This window comes from Bubalus bubalis, chromosome 8, assembly GCF_019923935.1.
Source record: "Bubalus bubalis isolate 160015118507 breed Murrah chromosome 8, NDDB_SH_1, whole genome shotgun sequence".
Classification (NCBI taxonomy): domain Eukaryota; kingdom Metazoa; phylum Chordata; class Mammalia; order Artiodactyla; family Bovidae; genus Bubalus; species Bubalus bubalis.
Genome location: NC_059164.1, coordinates 9,213,581 through 9,239,682, shown reverse-complemented (window position 1 = coordinate 9,239,682; position 26,102 = coordinate 9,213,581). Strand labels below are relative to the sequence as shown.

Here is a 26,102-nt window from a genome sequence, read left to right as displayed (position 1 = left end):
CAATATTCATAATAACCAAAAAGGTGGACACAAGCTGAGTGTTAATCAACAAATCAATGGATAAAGAAAATGTGGTATATACATACAATGGATTCTTATTCATCCATAGAAAGGAATGAAGTTCTGAAACATGTCATAACATGGATGGACCTTGAAAATATGTTAGGTGAAATGAGCCAAACACAAAAGGAAAAAGTGTTTGATTTTACTTACATTAAATAAATATCTAGAACAGGCAAATTCATAAACAGAAAGTATGTTAGAGATTACCACAGGTGTGATGTGCAGAGAGTGAGGCCTTACTGGTGACAGAATTTCTGTTTGGATGTTGACATGTGAAAATCGTGGTGGTGGTTCACAGCGTTATGAATGTAATGAACGCCACTAAATTCTACACTTAAAACATGGGTAAAGTGGCAACTTTTATTAAACAAAATGTGATAGATCTATGAAATCTGCCAAGTAATCTAAGTATACTCAGCCTGTCTTCCTTCTTCACTTAAATATTTTCAAAGTTGGCTGGTAGAGAAAGAGTAATAATAATGATAGTACTTGGACATTAAATTAATTGCATTTTATACTACCACTTAGGTAAAGCAGGTTCAAGTGAAAAAGAAGCAAGGTTTAGTGAGTACTTACAGTGAGTCAGAATATCATCATCTGGTAAAGTGGGTATGTTCTTTCACTCCTGTGTAATTGAGAAATTCCTGTTTTTACCATCTGAAAAATAGAAGAATTGCATTGTTTTGGTTAGGATTATTCTTTTAGGATAAGAAGAGCCTACTTTCATTTAAAAAGAACAGTTGTTGACTAATACTCCCTGAATACACTACTAGGAATTATAACTATTCTCTACTCAAATTCTTCAAATTCACTAAGTCGGTTTTTACTAACTAGAAAAATATTTTCTTTCACTTTTTCCCAACATTTAGTTTCAGAAATTAAAAACCCATAAGAAAGTTGAAAAAGTAATAAAATTCATACCATATACCATTCATTAAATTCACTAATTGTTAACATTTTACTATATTTGCTTCACCTTTCCTCTCTTTTCTTTGTAAACCGTTTAAAATTGAGTTGCAGGCATCACGGCACTTCATCCTTAAATATTTTAACATCATCTTATAAGAACAAGGATGTACTGTACATACCACAGTACCACTGGCAACCCAATAAAATTAGTATTTCCACAGTAATATCTAGTATCAGACCCATATTCAGATTTCCCCCCTGTTTCTCAGTCTCTTAAAACACTCAACTGAAGAAGCTAGTCAACCTTCATGCTTTGTATTTGTTACCTCTTTGCTTCTTTTAATCAAGAGCAATCCCCTTACCTTTTTTCCTCCATGAAATTCTGATTCAATTTTTTAAATATTGTGTGGAGTGTTATTTTAGTTAGCAAGACAACAAAACTTTTTACTGTAAGGAATCTGGGTCATTTTGAATCATATATGGAAATATTCAAGTATTTATTTAGAATCTCTGTAATTGGTGATCATATTATTCCATGTATAAATGTATTCTGTGGGGTAGCATTTTTCAGTCTTTTTTAATCTTATCAGATAAAGGGAAACTTTAGTTTTTAAAACTTAAAAAAAGTATGCTCTCCTTTCATGTTATTTATCAAATAAAAACTGTTAAGCTCTTTTCAAACTTCATGTATCCTGGGAATGGACAATACTTCTTTCATCTTTGTGGTTCACTACTATGTTGTGTGAAGCATAAAATTTAGAAGGATGTTTGAGGAATATAAAGAATTTAAGTAAAATTGTACTAGAAATTACTCACACTCATATCCGTAAACTGATGATAATTTTACTGGACTTGAATCAGAGGTTAGCAAACTGGCCTATTACCATATCTGAACTGTTGCCTATTTTTGTATATCCTATAAGCTATTAATGGCTGAAAAATTCAGAAGAATTAATATTTCATGTCATGTGAACATTTCATGAAACTCAAATTTCAGAATCAGTATAAAAAGTTTTAGTATAACTCTGACATTTGTAGATGTATTGTCTACAGCTGCTTTTGTGCTAAACTAGAAGAGTTGAGTCACTCTATTAGAGACTTTATGACTCACAAAGCTTAAAATAATACTGTCTGGTCTTTAATAGAAAAGACTTGTCAACCTCTGCTCTAAAGCAAAACCAGCTTATTTATATGCAGTTACATAGCTTTTGCTTTTTCATGTTAGTGACAAGTTGTACATTTATAAAAGGAAATTGTGGCCTAATAACCATACTATATTTTCTCCTTTAAGATTGAAGACCCACTAGCTATTCTTATTCTCTTTGATGAAGCCAGATATAATTTATTGAAGGGCTTTTATACAGCTCCTGATGCTAAACTGATAACGTTGGCAAGTCTACTGTTGCAGATAGTTTATGGAAATTACGAGAGTAAGAAACACAAGCAAGGTTTCCTAAAGTAAGTATTTAATATAATTCATGGTCTTGTGCTATGCCCAAGATTCAGTTTACCAAGGAAGTTTAGAAATATGTTATTAAGAACTATTTAGACACTGGTTTGGAATTAAATAACATAAGGCATGGAATGAGAAGAAAACCTATAGTAATACATTCTTTTAAGTTACATTCTCTCCAAGGTTATTTTTCTTATATTTGAATATAGTGTGATATGCTTTTTACTTGTCTTTCTTTACTGTATGTTTAAATAAGTTCACTAAAACCTTACTTAGATAAGTAGTAAAAAAAAAAAAAAATGTTATAAGGCAGACACATTTCAGAACCCACCCAAAAACTAGTTCATGTTTCATGTTGTGAGAAAACACTGAAGTTTAGCACATCTAAAGTTTGTTTATTGTAGTTTTCAGTATTCAAAAATATTTTGTGCTTACTGAAAAAAGAAACATTTCTCTAGACTGAGCAATGTTGGGATCATGACTTCTTGCTTAAAATGTCGAGTTCTCTGATATTTTAAGTATAGTATTTTTCAGCTCAAAAATCATTTAAAACCATTTATATCTAGATGATTATATTACTTTAGCTACTAAAGATAATTTATTTTTAAAATGTTGGCATATTTGCTTACAGTGAAGAAAATCTCAAATCTATTGTACCTATTACCAAATTGAAAAGTAAGGCACCTCACTGGACAAACCGAATACTTCATGAATACAAGGTAAGCTGTTACATAGAAATAAAAAGACATAGCCTCGTTGACAGTTTGTTAATATTATTAATGTTTTAAACATAGGTACATTAAATTTATATTCCTGAAATTAAAAAGTTATAGTTCACATATCTGAAAGAAAAAGTAGCAAGATACTTCATTTTTAACAATATAGAATTTTTTACTGACTACCTTCTGTATGCTGGTACTGTGGTAAGTGCTAGAGATTTTTTAAAAATATGAAATAATATACTGTCTTTATCCATGTACTTAAAATGTAATAAATAAGCATTATTTTTAGACCTTGATTTTTATTTTTTAATAGAAGATCTCAGAAGAAAAAATGCCATTGGGATAATGTCACACATGTTATTCTTTGGGTTAGCCTTGATTTTAGAGACTGTTTAGTTGACCTGTTTGGATTGTTAAAGGTACATTCTCCTTTCACATCTCCTTATTTTACTTTGTTTTTAGAATCTTAGTACAAGTGAAGGTGTCAGTAAAGAAATGCATCACCTACAGCGCATGTTCTTACAGAACTGTTGGGAAATTCCTACATATGGAGCTGCTTTTTTCACAGGACAGATATTTACAAAGGCAAGCCCCAGTAATCATAAAGTCATCCCTGTGTATGTAGGTGTGAATATAAAAGGACTTCATCTCCTCAACATGGAAACTAAGGTAGATTTTTATCTTTTCAGCTGTTTTTGACCAGCCACACTATATATATAATATTTAAAATAACAGTACCAGGCTACATGAACAATTTCATTTATAATAGCAGAGGATGGGGGTTGAAAACAAAATGATTACCAATAGGGAATTGTAGTACATTTCTACATTGAAATACCTTGCAGCCATACAAAAAAATGAAGAATATTTTTGTGTAGAATGATCCCTAAGATATATTTGGTGCTGAACCATATGTAATATGCTATCATTCATGTAAAAATGGGTGGTAATGGGTAGTTAACTGAAGAAAACAAAAACACTAACACAGAAAGATACACGCACATCCCTTTTCATTGAAACATTACTTACAGTGGCCAAGATAAACAAGGGTTATCAGTGGACAGATGGCTAGAGAAAATGTGTGTGTGTGTGTTTTATGTTGTTACAGGATTGTTGGGGGGAATTCCTACGTATGGAGCAGCTTTTTGCACAGGATAGATATTTACAAAGGCAAGCCCCAGTACTCAGTCATCCCTGTGTATGTAGGCATGAGTATGAAGGTTATACACGCGCACACACACACACACACACAATGGAATATTATTACTTGGCCATTAGAAAGAATGAAGTCTTGCCATTTGCAATAATATGGATGGACCTTGAGGCCATTATGCTAAGTGAAGTAAGTCAGACAAAGATAAATGCTATATGATCTCATTTGTGTGTGGTGGAATCTTAAAAAAACAAAGAAGCTTATAGAAATAAGAACAGACTGCTGGTTGCCAAAGGCAGGGAGTTGGGAGATGGGCAAAATAGGTAAAGGGGGTCAAAAGATAGAAACTCTGAGCTTTAAAATAAGTCATGGGATGTAGTATAGAGCTTAGTTAATAATGCTGTATTGCATAGTTGAAAGTTGCTGAGAGATGAATCTTAAAATTCATCACAACAAAAAAATGTGTTAACTGTGTATGGTGATGAATGTTAACAATACTTGCAGTATATACAAATACTGAATCATGCTGTATACCTGAAACTAATATAATGTCATATGTCCGTTATACCTCAAAAAATGTGGGCAAGTGAAAACTAGATTTATATAAATATGTGTTGTGGTGCTTTTGTGTGGATAAGAAGTTTCTTAAAGGCTTTGGAGAAGGGAAACTATGTAACTGGGCATAGAAGTAGAAGGGAGACATTTCACTTTATAGCATTTTGCAACTTAAAAAAAAATTTAACTGTGATTGTATTATCTATTTAAAAATTAATTAGATATGAATGAAAAAGATACAAATTTTAAAAGGAAGTAAAATATCTGAAACAAGTGGTTCATTTTGAAAATTTGAATTAGTTACAAGAACATATTTGGGGGCAGGATGAAGTGTGGATTGGACTGTGAATACCTGTTAGAACACTTCAGAGCTTTTCTATTCCACCATCTTGGTCTGGTGGAGGTGATGGAATTCCAGTTGAGCTATTTCAAATCCAAAGATGATGCTGTGAAAGTGCTGCACTCAATATGCCAGCAAATTTGGAAAACTCAGCAGTGGCCACAGGACTGGAAAAGGTCAGTTTTCTTTCCAGTCCCAAAAAAAGGCAATGCCAAAGAATGCTCAAACTACTGCACAATTGCACTCATCTCACACACTAGTAATGCTCAAAATTCTCCAAGCCAGGCTTCAGCAATACATGAACCGTGAACTTCCAGATGTTCAAGCTGTTTTAGAAAAGGCAGAAGAACCAGAGATCAAATTGCCAACATCCACTGGATCATCGAAAAAGCAAGAGAGTTCCAGAAAAAGATCTATTTCTGCTTTATTGACTATGACAAAGCCTTTGACTGTATAGATCACAATAAACTGTGGAAAATTCTTCAAGTGATGGGAATACTGGACCACCTGACCTACCTCCTGAGAAACCTATATGCAGGTGAGGAAGCTACAGTTAGAACTGGACATGGAACAACAGACTGGTTCCAAATAGGAAAAGTATGTCAAGGCTGTATATTGTCACCTTGCTTATTTAACTTATATGCAGAGTACATCATGAGAAATGCTAGGCTGGAAGAAGCACAAGCTGGAATCAAGATTGCCGGGAGAAATGTCAGTCCTCAGATATGCAGATGACACCACCCTGATGGCAGAAAGTGAAGAACTCAAAAGCCTCTTGATGAAAATGAAAGAGGAGAGTGAAAAAGTTGGCGTAAAGCTCAACATTCAGAAAACTAAAATCATGGTATCCGGTCCCATCACTTCATGGTAAATAGATGGGGAAACAGTGGAAACAATGGCTGACTTTATTTTATTGGGCTCCAAAATCACTGCAGATGGTGACTGCAGCCATGAAATTAAAAGACGCTTACTCCTTGGAAGGAAAGTTATGACCAACCTAGATAGCATAATTCAAAAGCAGAGACATTACTTTGCCGACAAAGGTCCGTCTAGTCAAGGCTATGGTTTTTCCAGCAGTCATGTATGGATGTGAGAGTTGGACTGTGAAGAAAGCTGAGCGCTGAAGAATTGATGCTTTTGAACTGTGGTGTTGGAGAAGATTCTTGAGAGTCCCTGGGACGGCAAGGAGATCCAACCAGTCCATCCTAAAGGAAATCAGTCGTGAATATTCATTGGAAGGACTGATGCTGAAGCGGAAACTCCAATACTTTGGCCACCTCATGCGAAGAGCTGACTCATTGGAAAAGACCCTGATGCTGGGAAAGATTGAGGGCAGGAGGAGAAGGGGACGACAGAGGATGAGATGGCTGGATGGCATCACCGACTGTATGGACATGGGTTTGCATGCACTCTGGGAGTTGGTGATGGACAGGGAGGCCTGGGTCGCAAAGAGTTGGACACGACTGAGCGACTGAACTGAACTGAAGCGAAGCTTATGTAAAAAGGCATTTTAGATTAGGAAATGTCACTGTAAACCTAATATTTATTTTCATCATTTAAGTCTCATTTATGTAATCACATAACTTCTGAAAATATCCCAGCGGTAGTTTCATGATAACTCAGAATCATTGTTATGGCAGCAGTTATTTTACCATACTATTAGATATGCCTGTGAATGGAGAGAAGGACAATGCAGGGACATATGCAGAAGAGGGACTGGCTTCAGTAATTCACTTGGAACGTGACTTTTTGAAGTCTTTGCTATTGGCTTGTTTTTGAGTCATTTCTTATCATTTTCTATTCAGACTATTTTATTCATACAAAATATAAACTGTTTATTAGCTTATAACTACTTTTTTATTCCCTATTGTACTGTTTGTTAGAGGAAATGAAAGAAATTCCCCTTGTCATTTCAAGAAATTCGCCCTCTGCTATTTTAGAGCATTTTATATCAATATCTGCAAATTCTTCTTCACTGAACTGGTGGTGATGCCATGGGCGTAACACTGAGCCTTTTCTCTAAACTGTATATTATGTTTGACTTTTGGTAGCATTCCAAATTTAGGCAACAGTAAAAAGCTTTATATAGTATTCAAAGGATGGTTCAGTAATGTCTTATAACATTTCATCCTATGAATAATATTCTGTTCCAGGAATTGAGTGAGATAGCAGTAGCAGGCAGAGGATGATAATAGGATTATTAAGAATCTGCTTTTTCTAGAAATAGAAATGCTGTCATTGGGTATATACAGAGGTGATTGAAACCAAGGGTAATAATGTTTTCTCGCCACATAATCATTACCTGTGTGCTCTGTAAGCTACAGGTAAATTTATGGCACTATAAAAGCTCTAAGATTTTCAAACCATCAAAGATGAGAACAGTCAGCTTGTCATCAGTTGTCTTAGATTGAGCAAGACCTAAGGTGTCTATATGGTCAATATGACAGACTTGCTTAAATAGAGTAAACACCTTCATCTGAAAAAATATCTTCATTTGCATTTAAAACTCTGTTTCAGTGTGTACTTTGTGTAAATAGCTATCTTAGCAGATCCTACCCATATGTTATATTTTATAAGTATAGCTATTTGTAAGCAAAATGTTATTATTTTCCCATTAGACATGGTATACACATGTAAATTAATTACATTATGTTTCACTTACAGAACCTCACTTTCAAAATGCCCTAAATCATAATCTTTCTGGCATATCCTTTGTTTATTATTTACAATCATTATGTTAAGAACTGCTAGTCCTGGAGAGGTAATGTTTCTAAATATACTTATTTTAAAGGATGGCATGAACATTTTCTTTTATATATGTATGCAAAGAATATATTTATTTTTAGGGTAAGAAAATACAAGTTATTACTAGGAGATAATTATTTTTTAAATAATCGAATATATTGGATTCCTATTTAAATATACCATTATTTAGAACATGTAGGTACAAGGTACTGTCATTGTTTTTTAAATAGTTCAGTTGAATATATGAAGGATATATTATTGATTTTTAAAATAGTGCTTATATTTACTATAAATATGGGCTTCCCCCATGGCTCAGATGGTAAAGAATCTGCCTACAATGCAGGAGACCGGGGTTTGATCTCTGGGTTGGGAACATCCCCTGGAAAAGGGAAAGGCTACCCACTCCAGTATTCTGGCCTGGAGAATTTCATGGACTGTATAGTCCATGGGGTCTCAGAGTCAGTCACAGCTGTGACTTCCACTTTCTTTCACTTACTATAAATATAACAATGTACTTATTTTCAGTGATACGAAATTGCCTAAGTCACCAATTTTACCACATTAAATTTCAGATCTGAAAGTACTGTATGAATATTCAAAAGGTAGTGAATATAGTAAAAGGAATTGTTTTTAACCTGCAGAAAGTAAACTTTTAGTACACTTAATTTTCTTGAAAGCCACTAATAGAACGGGCATCTTTGTTTTCCCATCATTGGGTAAGTTTAAAATGTACATACAGTGTGTTGATTTGTTATACTTAACCTATTTCAAAATGGTTACCACTATAGCATTAGCCACACCTCTATCACATCACATAATTATAATTTATGTTTTCTGGTGAAAACATTTAAGATCTACTCTCTTAGCAAGTTTCAAACATATAGTACAGTATTGCTAACTATAAGCACCATGCCCCACATTAGATTCCCAGAACTTAATTCATCTTATAACTGAAAGTTTGTACTACTTTGACCAACATCTCAATTCCCCCCACCCGCCAGTCCCTGATATAACCACCATTCTACTCTCTGTTTCTATGAGTTTGGCTTTTTTAGATTGCACATATTAAGTGGTATCATCCTATGGTATTTGTCTTTCTTTAGCTTAAGGTCCTCCAGTTCCATCCGTGTTGTTGCAAAAGACAGGATATCCTTATTTCTCATGGCTGAATGTGTGTGTGTGCATAAATATATATACATAGCACAGAATGGGCATCTTCAAATAATTTTGTCATTCTGATAAAAAGACTGTCATTGCTCAAGAAGTCTGCTGTGGCTCTGTGCTGCAGGCTATGTCAAGTTACCAAGTGAACCATTCTGTTTAGACCTGCTTAGATAAGTGTAGATAGTAAGAGAAGATAGGTGTTGTTTTTAATAAATACTTCAATATTAATGATTTCCAATTATGTTGCAGGCTTTACTCATCAGTCTTAAGTATGGTTGCTTTATGTGGCAATTGGGAGATGCTGATTCATGTTTTCAGATCCATAGCATGGAAAATAAAATGAGCTTTATAGTACATACAAAACAGGTAAGTACCTAATCAGTTCTTGATTTAACTGATAGTAATAAACTCTACTGTATTAGTAAAATTATTTCTTTCTTAAAAAATGACAGTCCATTTTACTTCAAGTAAAACCTCTAACGTGAAATTAATATTATTTAAGACCAAGGTAAAAAGGCAGGTCTTTCCTAAACAAAGCAAGAAACTTAGCTGGATAATTTATTGCACTCTTATAACAATGAAAAATTCCTTTTCAAATAGAGAACACTCTGTCTACTGCCATGTATGTCATTTACACATTTTTATATGTTTCAAATTTATTGTTGACATGTATTTTACTTTGTAGGCCGGCCTTGTGGTAAAACTGCTGATGAAGCTAAATGGACAGTTAATGCCCATGGAAAGAAATTCGTGAGAGGAAACCAGCTGATACTCAAGCCACCACATTTTGTGATGTAGATTTTTTCCATGAAAGATTTCTTAACCTTACTTTTAACAAGGCATTTAGTCTCTTGTAATATATATGTATACTATTACATTGTACAGAATCTGTACTCATGTTTGGTGTGTGATATACCAATTAGTTTTATATAATATCCTTATAAGTTAATTTTTAAGAGAAACACACAAAAATGTGTAGATTGATAGTCTGTGTAACATTAGACAAAACAGTAAGCTTTAAAAAAGTTATTTTTGGTAAATGATAAAGAATTTAGAGGGGAATATGATGAAATTAAAAATACAGGTTTGCTATATCTTTATGTGTGTATCATTTCAAAATATACAGAAAGTCAACATCTGAATAAAGAAAATATGTTTTCTACTTAAAGCATATATAACACTATTACTTAAAATGTGTTTTTGTAATCTTTGAACATTTTTCACATGTTAAGATACTTAATTAAAATAAGCTAGTATATCTCAAAGTATTATAGTTATTGAAACTCCTGCATCATAATTATCTGAGTACCTCTTAAAAACAAGGATTTCAGGGACTCATTCTAGACAGGTTCATTCACTGTCTTCAAAATAGCAGAGCCTGTGAATTTTCTCTTAAGTTTTAGTTTGTTTTCTGTTGATGCAATTCCAGACACAGAAATGAATTTGTATTATTAAAGTTAAGTAAATTATACAAACTTCCTGGCACACAAACACATACACACATGGACACACAGACTAAGGGACAGTCTCTGGTATTAGTTGTTTCATTTATTAAGAACATGCTGTATTTTTATGAGTTGGCACAGTGGTGTAATACTGCCTTTACATTGTAGGAAGTAGATCACCAGATATCTGGTGGTTTTCTTTAGGGAAGCACTGATGTCATATGAGTAGCTAATTTGATTAATCTGCCATTTAATATTGAAATTAGGCTTTCCAACTTTTCTAGAAATTAGTCTTTCCAATTCCAAGAATTGTTGTATTCAATTCAGAGACAGTTCAGAGATTCAACAGTCACATTTAAAATTAGCCCACACATTGCAGATAATTTTTTCATATCATCATCTACTCTTCAGATTGACTTCTGTGTATGTTTAACGGTGGTCTGCTGAGCTTTATTAAGATGATGTGGTTCAGTAAATTAAAAGAGAAACCCTGATTTATCTTTACCTCGATGCTAAGCATCTTTGACTACATAGACAGTGCTCTGCTCAGTTTCATCCATTTCAGTGGCCTCAGTTATTACCAAATACTCGGTTGACTCCCAGACCTAAAACTCTAGCCTCAGCCTTTCTTCTGAGTTCTTGATCTTAATTTCTTGCTATTCCAGCTCCCCGTCAGTGGTTTACACAAGGAACATCTATTTCATCATAGCTGGAAGCAGTTTGTTCCATCTCCTGCCCCATTCTCTCCTTAATGCTTGTATTGTCTGGTTAATGGCATCAGACTGCATGTGGCTGCTTAGCCTGGAAATTTGGGAGTGTTCTACAGCTTTTCTGCCTTTAATCATCCTACACAGTCCTCTTACCAAGTTCTGTCAAATGCCCTGTGAGTCCTTCCTGTTCCCTGCCTGTGTTTGCACTGCAACCACCATAGTTCAAGTCCTTGACGTCTGTTCCTGGGCTCATTGTAGCATCTTCCCCTGGCTTCCCAACTCAGAGCCTACATTCTGCCCACCTGTTTCTCCACACCTCTCTCATAGATCCAGTTATTTCATTACCTTCTGAAAATCCTCCTCACTGCGTGTAAAGTTAAATTCCAGTTCCTTAGTACTGAATATGCTAACCCACCTATCCAGATTAATATCTATCCATTTCTCCCACACTCATTCTGTGCTTCCAGCCCAGTGTTTCCCAACCCTGGCTCTGCAGTAATGTTGTATGGGGAGTTCTACTACTTTATGACTCAATAATTTTAGGTAGGGCCCAAGCATTTCTGTATTAAAGTATCCCAGGTGATTTTTATATACAGCTTAGGGTTTAGAATTGCTGTTCTAACTCACTCTAGGAGATAGCTGAATGCTCTTTTTTTCATAGAGGGAGGTGAGGATACATCTCTGCTGCATCAAATAACTCCCTCCTCTACTTAATACCACGTACCCTCCTGGAGTTGTACAGTATGGCAGTGCTGGGAAAAGGGAAGAGGAAACTATTAGAGTAGCATGGCTATTAAAAGCTTAAAAATATACAGCATTAAGTCAATTTCAAAATTAGTAGGGATAAAATGCATTATTGTCAGACCATAACAAACCAGAAGTAAACAATAAAGGGGAAATGCAGACAGCTTTTAATGAGTGCCTAGGAGGTTATAAGCACTGAGGGTAAAAGATACTATTTTCCTTTTCATCATTCTTTGATTGCCTTTTATGTGCCAGGGAGCCAGTGGTAAGAAAAAGTCTCTGCCTTCAGGGATCGAAGTTTAATGAGAGAGGCAAAGTACTCACATAAACTATAATATAAAAGTTAAAATTACTATTTAAGCAAAAAGAGGGAAACTTGATAATAGATCAGGAGAGGATTCCTCAAGCCAGCGCTGCTTGAGCTGGTGTCCAAGGAATAAGCAGGAGTGAATGGTGTGAAGACAGCTGAGGGGAGAGGAGATGAGGTAAGATGTTTTGACCTCAAGGATGGTCTTGGAGAATTGATGAGAGGAATTACAATTTTCTCATTTTTAGCTAAGAAGTGAATTCAAACTGTTGTTTATCCAAATCACTGCAAATGAATTTCCATTATAGAAATAAAACCAGAATAGGTAACACTGTATGATGACTGCATTACAAAGAAGAAAATGTACTGAAGAACCACATCTTATAAGATTAAAAATTGCCAAAATTGACTCTAGAAAGACTTGATGGAAATATTTAACAAAGTAAAACTACCCATAGTCCTTGACCAAATTTAATAAAGGATTGCATAAATAAAATTTAGGTTTTATTTTGATCCTGAGGAACTCAATGGCAAAAACTAATTAGAAGAATTTGATATATGGAAAAAAAAAAACTGATTTATTAATCAGTTCCTTACTTTATAACAGAAAAAAACACTTCCAGTGAAATTATTTCAGTAAGATGAAAATGGGAAGAATTTAAATTGTTTTTGCTGTACTGTGTGTATAGAAATTGAAAAATTAAGTTGGTGTGAGTACATGCAAAAAATAGTACCTCAACAAAAATTCATCTGTGATGGTATGATTCCTCTTTAATATTGTATTCATAAAGCTAGAATGACTCTATGATCATACTTGATATTTGAAGAGGCAGGGATAAGCAGACTGGAAAGGACCTAAAGCAAAAGAGGGGTAAGCCCTGGAAGTTCTTAGAAATAAGAGTACCTGAGGCAAAGAAATGTATTTTGGACATCTTAAGGTGTAGGTGAGAAAAGCAATTTCAGTACATTCGGACAATTTCTATGACAGGAGGAAGTACTGGTTGTTCAGAATCCATTGGAAGGGCACCAAAGATAAGCAGAAAATTAGGCAGCTACTTCCCCATTAGTTAAATAATACAAATAACTAATACTTTAAAATGGTGTTTACTATAGGCCCGGCATTATTCAGAGCACTTTTAGATATGTTAATTCATTTAATCTTCATAACAATCACAGAAGCAGTTAGTATTATTCCCATCTAACAGATGGAGAAACAATTAAGTAGCTTGTGGAAGAACATATCTAATTAGCTGTGGAGCTGGGATTCATATCAAGGCAGTCTGGTTCCAAATACAAATGAATTAGAAACATACATGATTGTAATAAAAACAGTATTTGTTTTCTATCTTTTAAAAAGCTTAAGACTCAAACTTCCTAACAGAAATGTAAATGTTTTCATTTTCTTATACTGTGTAACCTGAGTACCACCACATATTTAGAGGTTATGTGGTTTCATATTTTACTTCAAAGTGAAAGTCGCTCAGTCGTGTCTGGCTCTTAGCAACCCCATGGACTATACAGTCCATGGAATTCTCCAGGCCAGAATACTGGAGTGGGTAGCCGTTCCCTTCTCCAGAGGATCTTCCTGACCCAGGAATCCGCCTGCAATGTGGGAGACCCGGGTCCGATCCTTGGGTTCCCTGGGTCACTCGAAGAGTCAAACACGACTTAGTGACTACATGACAACAATGCTTAAGACAGGGAAGGGAGGAGGAGGGTTTGAAGAAACGTGTTGAAAATCCTGGTGCCTAAGGGACATGCAGGTGGAGACGCCCCTGGCCTGAAGCAGGAGTGGCAACTGAAACTACAGGAACAGATTTAAAGCCACCCAGGAAGAGTAGAATGAGAATCAAGCCAAAGAATGCCATTTGGAAAATGGGCAAAGGTAGAGCAACCCACAAAGCATCTTGTTAGGTACATGGTTATCAGTATGGAAAGGAAATACCTTGGCACCATCCTGCCCATAAATTTCATATAGGCAAAAATTAAGAATTAAAATAATTTTAGGGAATTCTTTTTTTCTTACATTCTTTTGGGGGGGGTTGCTATGCTGGGTCTTCCACGTGGTACGCAGGCTTAGTGAGCTAGCTCCTCTCATTGGGGAGCATGGACTCTAGGTGCGGCTTCAGCAGTTGTAGCCTAGAGGCTTAGCTGCTCTGTGGCACTTGGGATCTTCCCGGAGCAGGGATCAAACTCACGTCCCCTGCACTGGCAGGCCAGTTCTTAACCACTGGGCCACCAGGGAAGTCCAAGGACGACCCCTTTAAAGTTTTTTATTTTCCTTCCTTTTCTAAAAGCTCTTTGATCTGGTTCTTCAATTACATCCTCATATTCTACAAATGTTTCCGGTTTTCTGATAATACTGTTATATTGGTTATATTAGGCTAGGACTAAATTAGTCCTGTAACTCTTCCTTGTCTTGTTGTCTAGATGATGAGGTTTGAAAGGAGGTCACACTCACCTCAGGACCTTTCTCAAAGCTCAGCCACCTCTCCTGCCCATGTTCATTCCCCAGTATGCTTCTTGGAAACTTCAAAGGCAGCCCCGCCTTTAAATCAACTCCTCTAGGTCTCAGATCAGATTCTGACTCTTTGCAACCCCATGAATCGCAGCACGCCAGGCCTCCCTGTCCATCACCAACTCCCAGAGTTCACTCAGACTCACGTCCATAGAGTCAGTGATGCCATCCAGCCATCTCATCCTCTGGCGTCCCCTTCTCCTCTTGCCCCCAATCCCTCCCAGCATCAGAGTCTTTTCCAATGAGTGAAGTCTTCACATGAGGTGGCCAAAGTACTGGAGTTTCAGCTTTAGCATCATTCCTTCCAAAGAAATCCCAGGGATGATCTCCTTCAGAATGGACTGGTTGGATCTCCTTGCAGTCCCAGGGACTCTCAAGAATCTTCTCCAACACCACAGTTCAAAAGCATCAATTCTTCGGCGCTCAGCCTTCTTCACAGTCCAACTCTCACATCCATACATGACCACAGGAAATACCATAGCCTTGACTAGACGAACCTTTGTTGGCAAAGTAATGACTCTGCTTTTGAATATGCTATCTAGGCTGGTCATAACTTTCCTTCCAAGGAGTAAGCGTCTTTTAATTTCATGGCTGCAGTCACCATTTGTAGTGATTTTGGAGCCCAGAAAAATAAAGTCTGACACTGTTTCCACTGTTTCCCCATCTATTTCCATGAAGTGATGGGACTGGATGCCATGATCTTCGTTTTCTGAATGTTGAGCTTTAAGCCAACTTTTTCACTCTCCACTTTCACTTTCATCGGACCCCTTTAAACACTGGTGCAGTCGCCACCTCCTGGAGTTGAGCATACTCCATTATCCAGAGCTCCAGTCGCTCACCTTCAGCCTGGTTCATGGTATGGGAGCCTCGTCTAGCCTGAAGAATGGCCTGGGAGTAACCGAAACAAAAGAGGGTGGACTCCAAGAAGCGGTTTGGTCAAATCAAGTGAGATGGCGTGGTGACAAGCTGCGTCCTCCATGTTACTAAATGCCATTGTCCGCACCCCCGCCGCTCCCATGTATCACCTGCCATTTACCGCGCAGGCACGAAAACCAGGCTGGGGAGCAGCACCTCAGAGCACGACTCTCCGTCAGGTTGAACCCGAGTGGATTAGCGTGTGGTAACCTCTGAGGGTCAAGCCCTACCCAGTGACTTTCCACTCCGGCTGCTCCTTGGAATCAGAAGCCAGGGCGGCCGCCGACCCACTCAATCAGAACCTGTCTCCCTAGGAAAGGCCAGTGCTCAAGCTAAGGACCCAGACGCGCGCTCTGGCGCGCGGCCCCTCCGGGGGCTCTCGCGTGACCCGGAGCCAGCTCACAAACGCGCGGGCGCGGCGGAGCCCAGGCGCCGGGCCACTGTCGCTACGGGCCAGGCCTGCGTCCGAGACGAACAGCAGGCGCGCCCGCCGCCGGACTCGCCAGCGGAAGACTCCAGGTGACGCGAAGCTCTCTGACTTCACATCAGCGACCCTCTAAGCCAAATCCAGGTTATCTCCCTCTCCGTTTCCCCTCAACACCCGCAGCTCTGCGTGTCCTCCCTTTGTTCTATGTCCCTGGGATACCCACCTTGAGCACGTGTGCATCCAGTCGCACGTCGCTTTTTTCACAGTCTAGGAAGTAATTTGTCCAAGCTGCACTGTGTCTTTCAGCTCTGTAACAAATTACATTGGGTCACTGTTCAGCTAATTAATACTTAGGATAACAGAAGTTGGGATCTATTTTTGCCTATCAAATTGGCCATATTTAAGATGAAGCTCTCAGTGCTTGTGATAATGAGGGGAGACTATATCATATAGCTTTTTAGAGTGTTATTTAGTTGTGTGTGTCCGTCTTAAAAATATTCACATAGGAATGGTCAAACAATTGATGGCACATCATTCAGTGGGATATTTTTCAGGCATGAAAGGTAAACTTTTAAATATTGGATGGCAAAGCATGGTATGTTAACTAGGATTTATATTCTGTGATAATGTAAATGTTTCACATCTGTACTGTTCAGTAAGGGAGTCAGCACTTAGGGTAGTCAGTCAGTCAGTGGCTTCTCAGCACTTGAAATGTGGCCAGTATGACTGAAGAGTGAAATGTTAATTTAATTAAACCTGCACTGAAATAGCCACATGTGGTTACTAGCTACCACACTAGATGATGATGCATGGTCTCGTTTTTTCAAAAATGTATGATATTCATCATTGTTCTCTCTAAGAAAGGGACATCATAGTTGCTTCTCCAGCATCTAATCTTCCTTTAGGTTGTTCTAACTCCCTGATATGTGTATATATGTGTGTGTGTGTGAATATATCCATACACACACACACACTCCTCATTTCTGAGTCAGTTTCTCCTCCAATACCAGTCCAAACTGGGTGCAGTATTCATGGTCAATATGTAGATACCTTCACATGAAGACCAGAGCAAGCAACCCTTGTCCAATTCTGTATCTTTTAAAAACAACCCTTTTGTTACACACAGCAATGTAAATGTATATAATGCTACCAATTGTACACTTTAAAATGACTAAACTGATAAATTTTATGTATATTTTACCACAATGAAAACAAAAAACCAACCCTTTTTCAGAAAAACAGCCAGAAACCTGAGGATACAACTACCATAAACCATGATGACCCATCAACATCACGACCCCCAGGTCTGCCATGCTTACTAAAGCACAAAAGCTGAAGCCACTTGAGGAAGCTATCCCCACAAAAGCCAACTGCACAATCTGGGCTGCTATAAAATACCAAGGTCAAAACTCTAAAGCTATAAAACATGAACGCTCAGCACCCCATAGTCTCAATTTCTCTAGTTGCATTTATTTTTCAAAATGTTCAGCCAATGCACCAGATGTTGGACACCCTTCCCCCCCCCCCCCACCCCGCCTCTCAAGTTCTTTATCATTAACTATAACCAAGTAGAAAAGAGTCAAAGTAACACAATTATTATTAAAGCAGTTTAGAGATAGTGGTTTTGGTGTGCAGCTAAGTGAACTTGTAATAACTCACCAATGAATTCGACATAATTACTTTGTCATGGATGGACAGCCTTGGCTCCCCCAGAAGTTATGCAGCGCTCTTATTCTATGGAAGATAACCACGTGTGTGCATGCTAAGTTGCTTCAGTTGTGTCTGACTCTTTGTGACCATATGGTCTATGGCTCACCCAGCTCCCGAAAGGAGCTGAGTTCACCTGTCATCCAACTCTTGTCTTGCCTATGAGGAGGTATAGTGGGGGAGACTCAAGGCCAAGGGGACTGCATGAGTAGACTTTCCTCCACGTGGAAGCCTGAGGTCAGGAGAAAGAGTTACTCCCCCACATGTCTCAAGAAGAAAAAAAAATGTGGACAAACCAATAACCATTAAATCAAATGCATGAGCAATGAAGAAGCAAATTTTACAGAACCTTTAGGGAACAGATTATTTCTATAATATTCAAAATGCTTTAAGAAGTAGATAATTCGTATGCTACCCAGTTTGTTTTAAGAGCATGGTATAGCCTTGACAGTAAAATTGGACAAGAACAGTACAAAAAAGGGAAACTGTTAGCAAAATTACTCTTAAAAGCATAAAAATTCTGAGTAAATGTTATATTTAATTCAGAAAAAGTAATCTATAATGACCAAGTTTGATTTATCCAAGAAATGCCACATGTTCAATAAAGAAAATCTATTAATATACCACATTAGCAGATTAAAGTAATAAGACAGATAGCAGCTGTCATTTCTCCACATGGTGCTGAAGGGCTTAACAAATGTATTAAGACCATAAGAATAAACAAGAGTCAGAGAAGTGGAAAAGAAGAAACAAAAATTGCCAATATTTATGATATTGTCCCTATAGAATATCCAGGAGAATGTGTAAAGTTATGAGAACTAATAAGAGCATCCAATCAAATTGCTGGATACAAAATCAACATACAAAGATTAGTAGTGTTCCTGTATACCAATATTTTAAAAACTGAAAGAAGAAACATAGAAAACATATATCATTCCCAATAGAAATAGAGCTATATCACATTATTAACTAGGAAGACTTAATGACATAAATACATCACTTTTTTCCCAAATTAATTTATAAATTTAATTCAATACTTATTGAAGTACAAGCAAGAGATTTTATGGAACTTGATATACTTATCTTGAAATTGATCTGGCAATGTAAACAGCTCGTGGGATCTTAGTTCCCCAACCAGGGATTGAACCCAGGCCTTCGGCAATGAGAGTGAGGTCCTAACCACTGGACTGCCAAGGAATTCCTTTCACTTTACTCACAATTCTGGGTTAGCCATTCGGAGTTGGGTCAGCAGAACAGTTCCTCTGATAGCCCTGGCAAGGTTCCCCCACCAATTTGTGGTCAGGTGGGTCACTCTGCTTTGGAGTGTTGTGTGGTTAAAAGCTGGAGTGACAAGTCAAATGTCTCTCGTCATCCGGTAGGCGAGCCCAGACTTCTTCACATAGGTAGGGGTCTTAAGAACTGTTGGGAAGCCAGTTTGTAAGTTCCAATATCTGTCAAAACTCTGCTTGCATCATGTTTGCTAATGCTCCATTATCCAAAAATAAGTCACATGGCCAACCTGAGATTCAAGAGGTGAGGAAACAGATTCTACTACTTGGTGGACATACAAAGTTAGGAAACATTTATGGCCCTTTTGAAATTACTGATGCTGCTTTCTGCCCTGGGCGCTGAACAATATGGACATCTTTAAGTGTTTCTCATGCTCTTTGGCTTCCCCTGGGCTCAGCCAATGGGAACAGCAGCAGAAGATAAGCGGAGAGTGAGACTGAGGATTTATTCCCTTGGTTCTCTTGCTGCAGACTGACTGGTTCCTCCAGCCAAAGGCCCAGCTCCAATCAGGTGGTTTTTCTCCTACAATCTGACAAAACACATCGTAGAAATAGAAAATTATAGATCCAATTACTTGGGCTCAGCCATAATTGAAATTATAATTAAAGCCTTAAGCCATACATTTTGAGAAACTTTGAGTAGAAATCATTCGGACAAGGACTATTTTAATAACCTTTACTACTCAGGTGTTTTGTTAAAGTTAAGTGAGCAGATAGGTGACTCAGATGGTAAAGAATCTGTCTGCAGTGTAGGAGACCTGGGTTTGATCCCGGGGTCAGGAAGATCCCCTGGAGAAGGGAACGGTCACCCACTCCAGTATTCTTGCCTGGAGAATTCCATGGACAGAGGAACCTGGTGGGTTATGGTCCATGGGGCCACAAAGAGTCGGTTATATTTGGGCTTCGCTGGTAGCAAAGATGGTAAAGAATTTGCCTGCAATGCAGGAGACCCCAATTTGATTCCTGTGTCAGGAAGATACCTGGAGAAGGGAATGACTACCCACTCCAGTATTCTTGCCTGGAGAATTCCATGGACAGAGGAGCCTGGCAGGCTATATAGTCCACGGGGTTGCAAAGAGCTGGACATGACTGAATGACTCACTCACTTCACTAACACTCAGTTAAAGCAAAAGCCAAAAGGGTACTGATTAAACCGAAGTCCAGTCTGATGTGGTTATTGCCCTATTGAAGTTAGATCTACTCATGGAAGTAATATAATTTAATATGTCTCCTATTATGGACCTCTATGTTATTGCCAATCTATTACTATCACAAACAATGCTTTTTCTGTCGACTTAAGAATTCATTCTCCTTTAATCAAAATAATACATTATGATAAACAGTAAGGAGGAAGGAAGGTTATGACCAACATAGATAGCATATTGAAACGCAGAAACATTACTTTGCCAACAAAGGTCCGTCTAGTCAAGGCTATGGTTTTTCCAGTGGTCATGTATGGATGTGAGAATTGGACTGTGAAGAAAGCTGAGCGCTGAAGAATTGATGCTTTTGAACTGTGGTGTTGGAGAAGACTCTTGAGAGTCCCTGGGACTGCAAGGAGATCCAACCAGTCCCTTCTAAAGGAGATCATCCCTGGGATTTCTTTGGAAGGAATGATGCTAAAGCTGAAACTCCAGTACTTTGGCCACCTCATGCGAAGAGTTGATTCATTGGAAAAGACTCTGATGCTGGGAGGGATTGGGGGCAAGAGGAGAAGGGGACAACAGAGGATGAGATGGCTGGATGGCATCACTGACTTGATGGACGTGAGTCTCAGTGAACTCTGGGAGTTGGTGATGGACAAGGGAGGCCTGGCGTGCTGCGATTCATGGGGTTGCAAAGAGTCAGACACGACTGAGCGACTGAACTGAACAGAAGAATTCACTGCATAGTAAAGGGAACTATATTCAATATCTTGTGATAAATTATAATGGAAAAGAATTTTTAAAAAGAATATATACATATGTATAACCAAATCACTTTGTTGTAGACTTAAAACTAAAACAATAGTGTAAATCAACTATAGAAAGTGAAAGTGAAGTCGCTCAGTCGTGTCCGACTCTTAGCGACCCCATGGACTACAGCCCACCAGGCCCTCCGTCCATGGGATTTTCCAGGTAAGAGTACTGGAGTGGGGTGCCATTGCCTTCTCCGACTACTATACTTCAATATAAAAAGTATTTTTATATTGAAGTATTTTACTATTCTCTATTCTCATGTCATGAAAACATCCTCTTAATATCATGTACTTAAAAGTCTTACTGTTCTACTTTTCACATTTAAATCTGTAGTCCAGCTAAGATTGACTTTTGTGGATGGCAAGATAGGGGTCAAAAATCTTTTGCTTTCTGTATGGATTCCCAGTTGACCCAGAATCAAGAGCCATTCTCTCCCCATTATTCTTAATGCCATCTTTGTCATAGATGAAGGTCCATGTATGCATGGGTCTCATCCTCTTAATGTCAACCTTTCTGTGATCTTATACTTTAGAATCATCTTACATGTTTTCTTTCTTTTTTTTAAAAAACAAATTGGTTCCTTTTTCCATTCATCTATTTGATTATCAACATATTTAGACTGGATACTCAATTCTACACCGATGGTGACTTTCACCAAAGTTGCTAGGAATTCTTTTCTCATTTTGTTATTCCTTTTTGTTACGTGTTCCCTCCCATCTGATTGCTCTCATGATATTTTCATTGTTTGTAATGTTCTATAATTTCAGGATAAAGCTTTCTATTTATTCTGTTTTGGGTATTGTTGTACATCATGGATCTGTGGATTCATATTTTTCATCAGTTCTGGAACATTCTTAACCATTATTTTTAATTTTTTCATAATTTTATTTATTTTTGGCTGTGCTGGGTTTTTGTTGTGGCACAGGCTTTTTCTCTAGTTGCTGCGAGTGGGGGCTACTCTCCAGTTGTGGTGTGAGGGCTTCTCGTTGTCGTGGCTTCTCTTGTTGCAGAGCATGAGCTCTAGGTGCAAGGGCTTCAGTAGTTGTGGGACATGGCTCAATAGTCGTGGCTTCCAAGCTCTAGAACACAGGCTCAGCAGTTGTGGTGCACGGGCTTAGCTGCTCTGCAGCATGTGGAATTTTCCCAGACCAGGGATCAAACCTGCATTGGCAGGCGAATGCTTTACCACTGAGCTACCAGGGAAGCCCTCATTGTTTTTAAAATATTGCTTTTGCTTCATTGTCTTCACTTTTTCCTTTTGAAACTCTAATTAGATATATGTTAGTCCATTAAATTTTCCATGTGCTGACTTATAATTTCCATCTCCTTATCTCTTTACTACATTCTGGATATATTTTTCATATTTTCTAGTTAAATAGTTGTCCAGTTGTTCTAGCATCATTATTGAAAAGAGCAGTTTTCCCCCAACACTACAAAGTCCCATCTTTTTCATAAATCAAGTATCTGTATATCATAATCAAATGTCTGTTTCTGGGACTTGTATATTTTCTACTGATCTATTTGTGTATTCTTGTACCAACTCCATATCCCCTTAATTGCTGTGGCTTCATAATGAGTCTTGATATCCAACAAGCAAGTCCTCCCACTTGATTTTCCCCCTTTAAGAGTGTCATAACTATTCTTGGCCCTTTGTTTGTCCAAGCAGTTTTAAAAATCAGCTTGTCAAGTTCCACAAAAATAAGGTTGGGGTTTTTATAACAATTTTGCTGCATGTATAGATCTGGGGCAGACAGGTCCTGGGAGAAGACTGCCACAGAGGCAGTCCAGAGCCCAGGCAGTGGCAGAGCCACCTCCGTTCTTGCAGCTTTAATACCCTGACCCCAGCACCACGCTACTACACGCCATAGCCTTGCACTAGATTTGGGACAAACACAACAGAGAAAGGGATGCAACCTCGGGTTTCTTCTGGGTGGAACTGCAGATGCCTACACAGGCGGCACATAGGTTTGCTGTGACCACATGTGCCTCCCTTGCTTTAGCAATCATCTCCTTTGGAGCAAGGCACACAAACAAGGGCAATGGAGTCTGATCAAACCGGGCCCACAGAGCTTCTACTCCAACAGCTGGGGAGCAGATCCCATCCCTAATAGGGCAATGACAGCCACAGAGGAAGCCCCACTTCACATCCAGCACAATCTCTAAACACAACATCAATCACACTCCCTAGCAAGGGACAACAGTCAGCACACTCTGAAGAAAGACATGGTTATTATCTATACCAAAACCAACCTTTACACCAAAAATATTGAAAACACACAGTGTTCACAGGGATGATCTTACATAAAAACACCCCTTTAAAACCACAGTAGATAACTATTTCTCCTAAATTCTGAGAGACTTAGAGTTAAGTAAAATGAAAAAAGCAGAGAAACTGCTTTTAATCAAAAGAACAAGAGAAATCCCCTGAAAAAAATAATGGAACAGACCTCAGTAGCCTATCAGACCCTGAGTTCAAAAAGCAGGCAATAAAAATGCTAAAGAAATTAAGAAAGTTTATTGATAAAAATGTAGCTCACTGTAACAATGAACCAAAACTATAAAGATGAGTCAAATCAAACTATTCAATTGCTGAAATAAAAACCAATCTAGAAGCAATGAATAGCACCGTATGACAAAGAAAAACAAATAAGTGATCTGCAAAATAGAATAATGGAAATCATGCTGTTGACAGCAATATGTGGGATCTATGTGATAATATAAAGTGTGCTAACTTAACACTTAATAGGACTTCCCGAAGGAAAAGAGACAGAAAAGCAGGGATCGAAAAGGTATTGGGAGAAATTATGGCTGAAAACTTTCCAACGTAAAGAAAGAAATAGATATTCGAGTACAGGAAACACAGAGACTCCAATATGATACGAACCCAAACAGATCTGTAGCAAGACACATCATAATTAAAATGGCAAAAGTTAAAGAGAGGATTCTGAAGACAGCAAAAGAAAAATAAAGATTAAGTTATAAGGGAAGTCTCATAAGACTATCAACTGATTTCTCTGCAGAAACTTTGCAGGCCAGAAGGGAGTGGCATGATGTATTCAATGTCATGAGAGGGAAATACTGTAAACTAAACTATTCTGTCCAGCAAGATTATCATTTAAAATAGAAGGTGAAATTAAAAAAATTTCACAGGTAAGCTAAAACTAAAAGAATTCAGTAATATTAAACCCACCCTAAAAGAAATACTGAAGGGTCTTCTCTAAATAGAAAAGAAGCAAGAATCTATAGGAAATGGAAAATCATGATAAGAAAGGCAAATGAATAAAAGATTTGAGGATATTTAAATAAACCAGTACGTAGTTTAAAAAACAAACAAAATATTTTTGTTAAAGTGATTATAACTATTACAATAAACAGCAAAAGGATAAGCATGAAGATACAAAGCAAGACATCAAAACTGCAGAGTGTGGGGAGAGAAGTATAAAAATTAGATTTTTAGAATGTGTTTGAACTTGTATAACTGTCAGTTTAAAGCAAGTGGGTATAATCATGGGTAACATACTTGAAGACTAGGTTAACCACAAATCAAACACATACAACAGATTCACAAAAACCAAAAAACAAGGAACTTAAGCATACTACAAAAGAAAATCATCAAACCACAAAAATAAAAACAAAAAGAAGAAATGAGCAAACTACAAAAACAAAGTTTAAAATGGCAATAGTACATACCTACCAAGAGTTACTTTAAGTGACAATGGAATAAGTGCTCCAATCAAATGACATACAGTAGCAGATTGGATTAAAGAAATAAGAATCTACAATATGCCACCAACAAGACTCTCACTTCAGGGTGAAAGACACACACAGAATAAAAGTGAGGGAATGGGAAAATATGTTTCATGCAAAGCAAATAGAAATTATAAGAAAGCAGAGGTAGCAATACTCAAATCAAACAAAATAGAGTTTAAAACAAAAGTCATAAAGAAAGATAAATAAGGATATTATATAATGATAAATGGATCAATAAAACAAGAGGATATTACACTCATTGACATATATGCATTCAATATAGGAACACATAAATATATAAAGCAAATGCTAACAGACATAAAGGGAGAAAACAATAGCACACCACCAACATTAATGGACAGATCATCTGGACAAAAAAGTCAAGTAGGCAACAGAGGTCCTAAATGATACAACAGACCAGTTGGACTTAATTAATATCTATGCTGCTGCTGCTAAGTCACTTCAGTCGTATCCGACTCTGTGTGACCCGAGACGGCAGCCCACCAGGCTCCCCTGTCCCTGGGATTCTCCAGGTAAGAACACTGGAGTGAGTTGCTATTTCCTTCTCCAACTTATTAATATCTATAGGACACTATATACCAAAAAAAGTGAATACACATTCTTTCCAAATGCACATGAAACATTGTCTAGAATGGACCACATGCTATGCTATGCTAAGTCACTTCAGTCATGTCCGACTCTGTGTGACCCCATAGACGGCAGCCACCAGGCTCCCCAGTCCCTGGGATTCTCCAGGCAAGAACACTGGAGTGGGTTGCCATTTCCTTCTCCAATGTATGAAAGTGAAAAGTGAAAACGAAGTCGCTCAGTCATGTCTGACTCTTAGCGACCCCATGGACTGCAGCCTACCAGGCTCCTCCATCCATGGGATTTTCCAGGCAAAAGTACCGGAGTGGGGTGCCATTGCCTTCTCCAAATGGACCACACACTAGGTCACAAAACAAGTCCCAACACATTAAAGAGGATAGAAATTATTTTAAGCATCTTTTCTGATCACAATGGCATGATACTAGAAATCAACCACAGAAAGAAAAATGGGAAAAGAATGAATGCATGAAAACTAAACAACATTTTACTAAAAAAACAATGGGTCAACAATGAAATCAAAGAAGAAATCAGAAAATACCTTGAGACAAAAAAAAAAAAAAAAAAATGAAACTACAACCTTACAAAAATCTCTGAGATACAGCAAAAGCAGTTCTAAGAG

General features: G+C 37.6%; 1 protein-coding gene and 1 long non-coding RNA gene across 7 annotated transcripts in view; one reads left to right on the top strand and one right to left on the bottom strand.

Annotated features, from left to right (window-relative positions):
- The window catches only part of KRIT1 (KRIT1 ankyrin repeat containing), a 38,467-nt gene extending 28,177 nt beyond the window's left edge, over window positions 1-10,290 (top strand). For all 4 annotated transcript variants that reach the window (XM_006078350.4, XM_025290838.3, XM_006078349.4 and 1 more), the window contains 5 exons: window positions 2,264-2,430; window positions 3,057-3,144; window positions 3,610-3,816; window positions 9,354-9,470; window positions 9,790-10,290. In XM_006078350.4, coding sequence (XP_006078412.1) covers window positions 2,264-2,430; window positions 3,057-3,144; window positions 3,610-3,816; window positions 9,354-9,470; window positions 9,790-9,858 — 648 coding nt within the window. In that variant the 3' untranslated portion in view covers window positions 9,859-10,290. The remainder of the gene's footprint in view (window positions 1-2,263; window positions 2,431-3,056; window positions 3,145-3,609; window positions 3,817-9,353; window positions 9,471-9,789) is intronic.
- Window positions 1-26,102, bottom strand: part of LOC102411603 — an 80,151-nt gene that overhangs the window by 19,910 nt on the left and 34,139 nt on the right. For 2 of the 3 annotated variants that reach the window (XR_003110821.2, XR_003110819.2), the window contains exons 2-3: window positions 16,394-16,478; window positions 640-720 (exon numbers count right to left, since the gene is read on the bottom strand). This is a non-coding gene — a long non-coding RNA (uncharacterized LOC102411603). Of the gene's footprint in view, window positions 1-639; window positions 721-14,771; window positions 15,014-16,393; window positions 16,479-26,102 lie in introns of those variants that run through there. The other variant, XR_003110820.3, reaches the window with a different exon arrangement.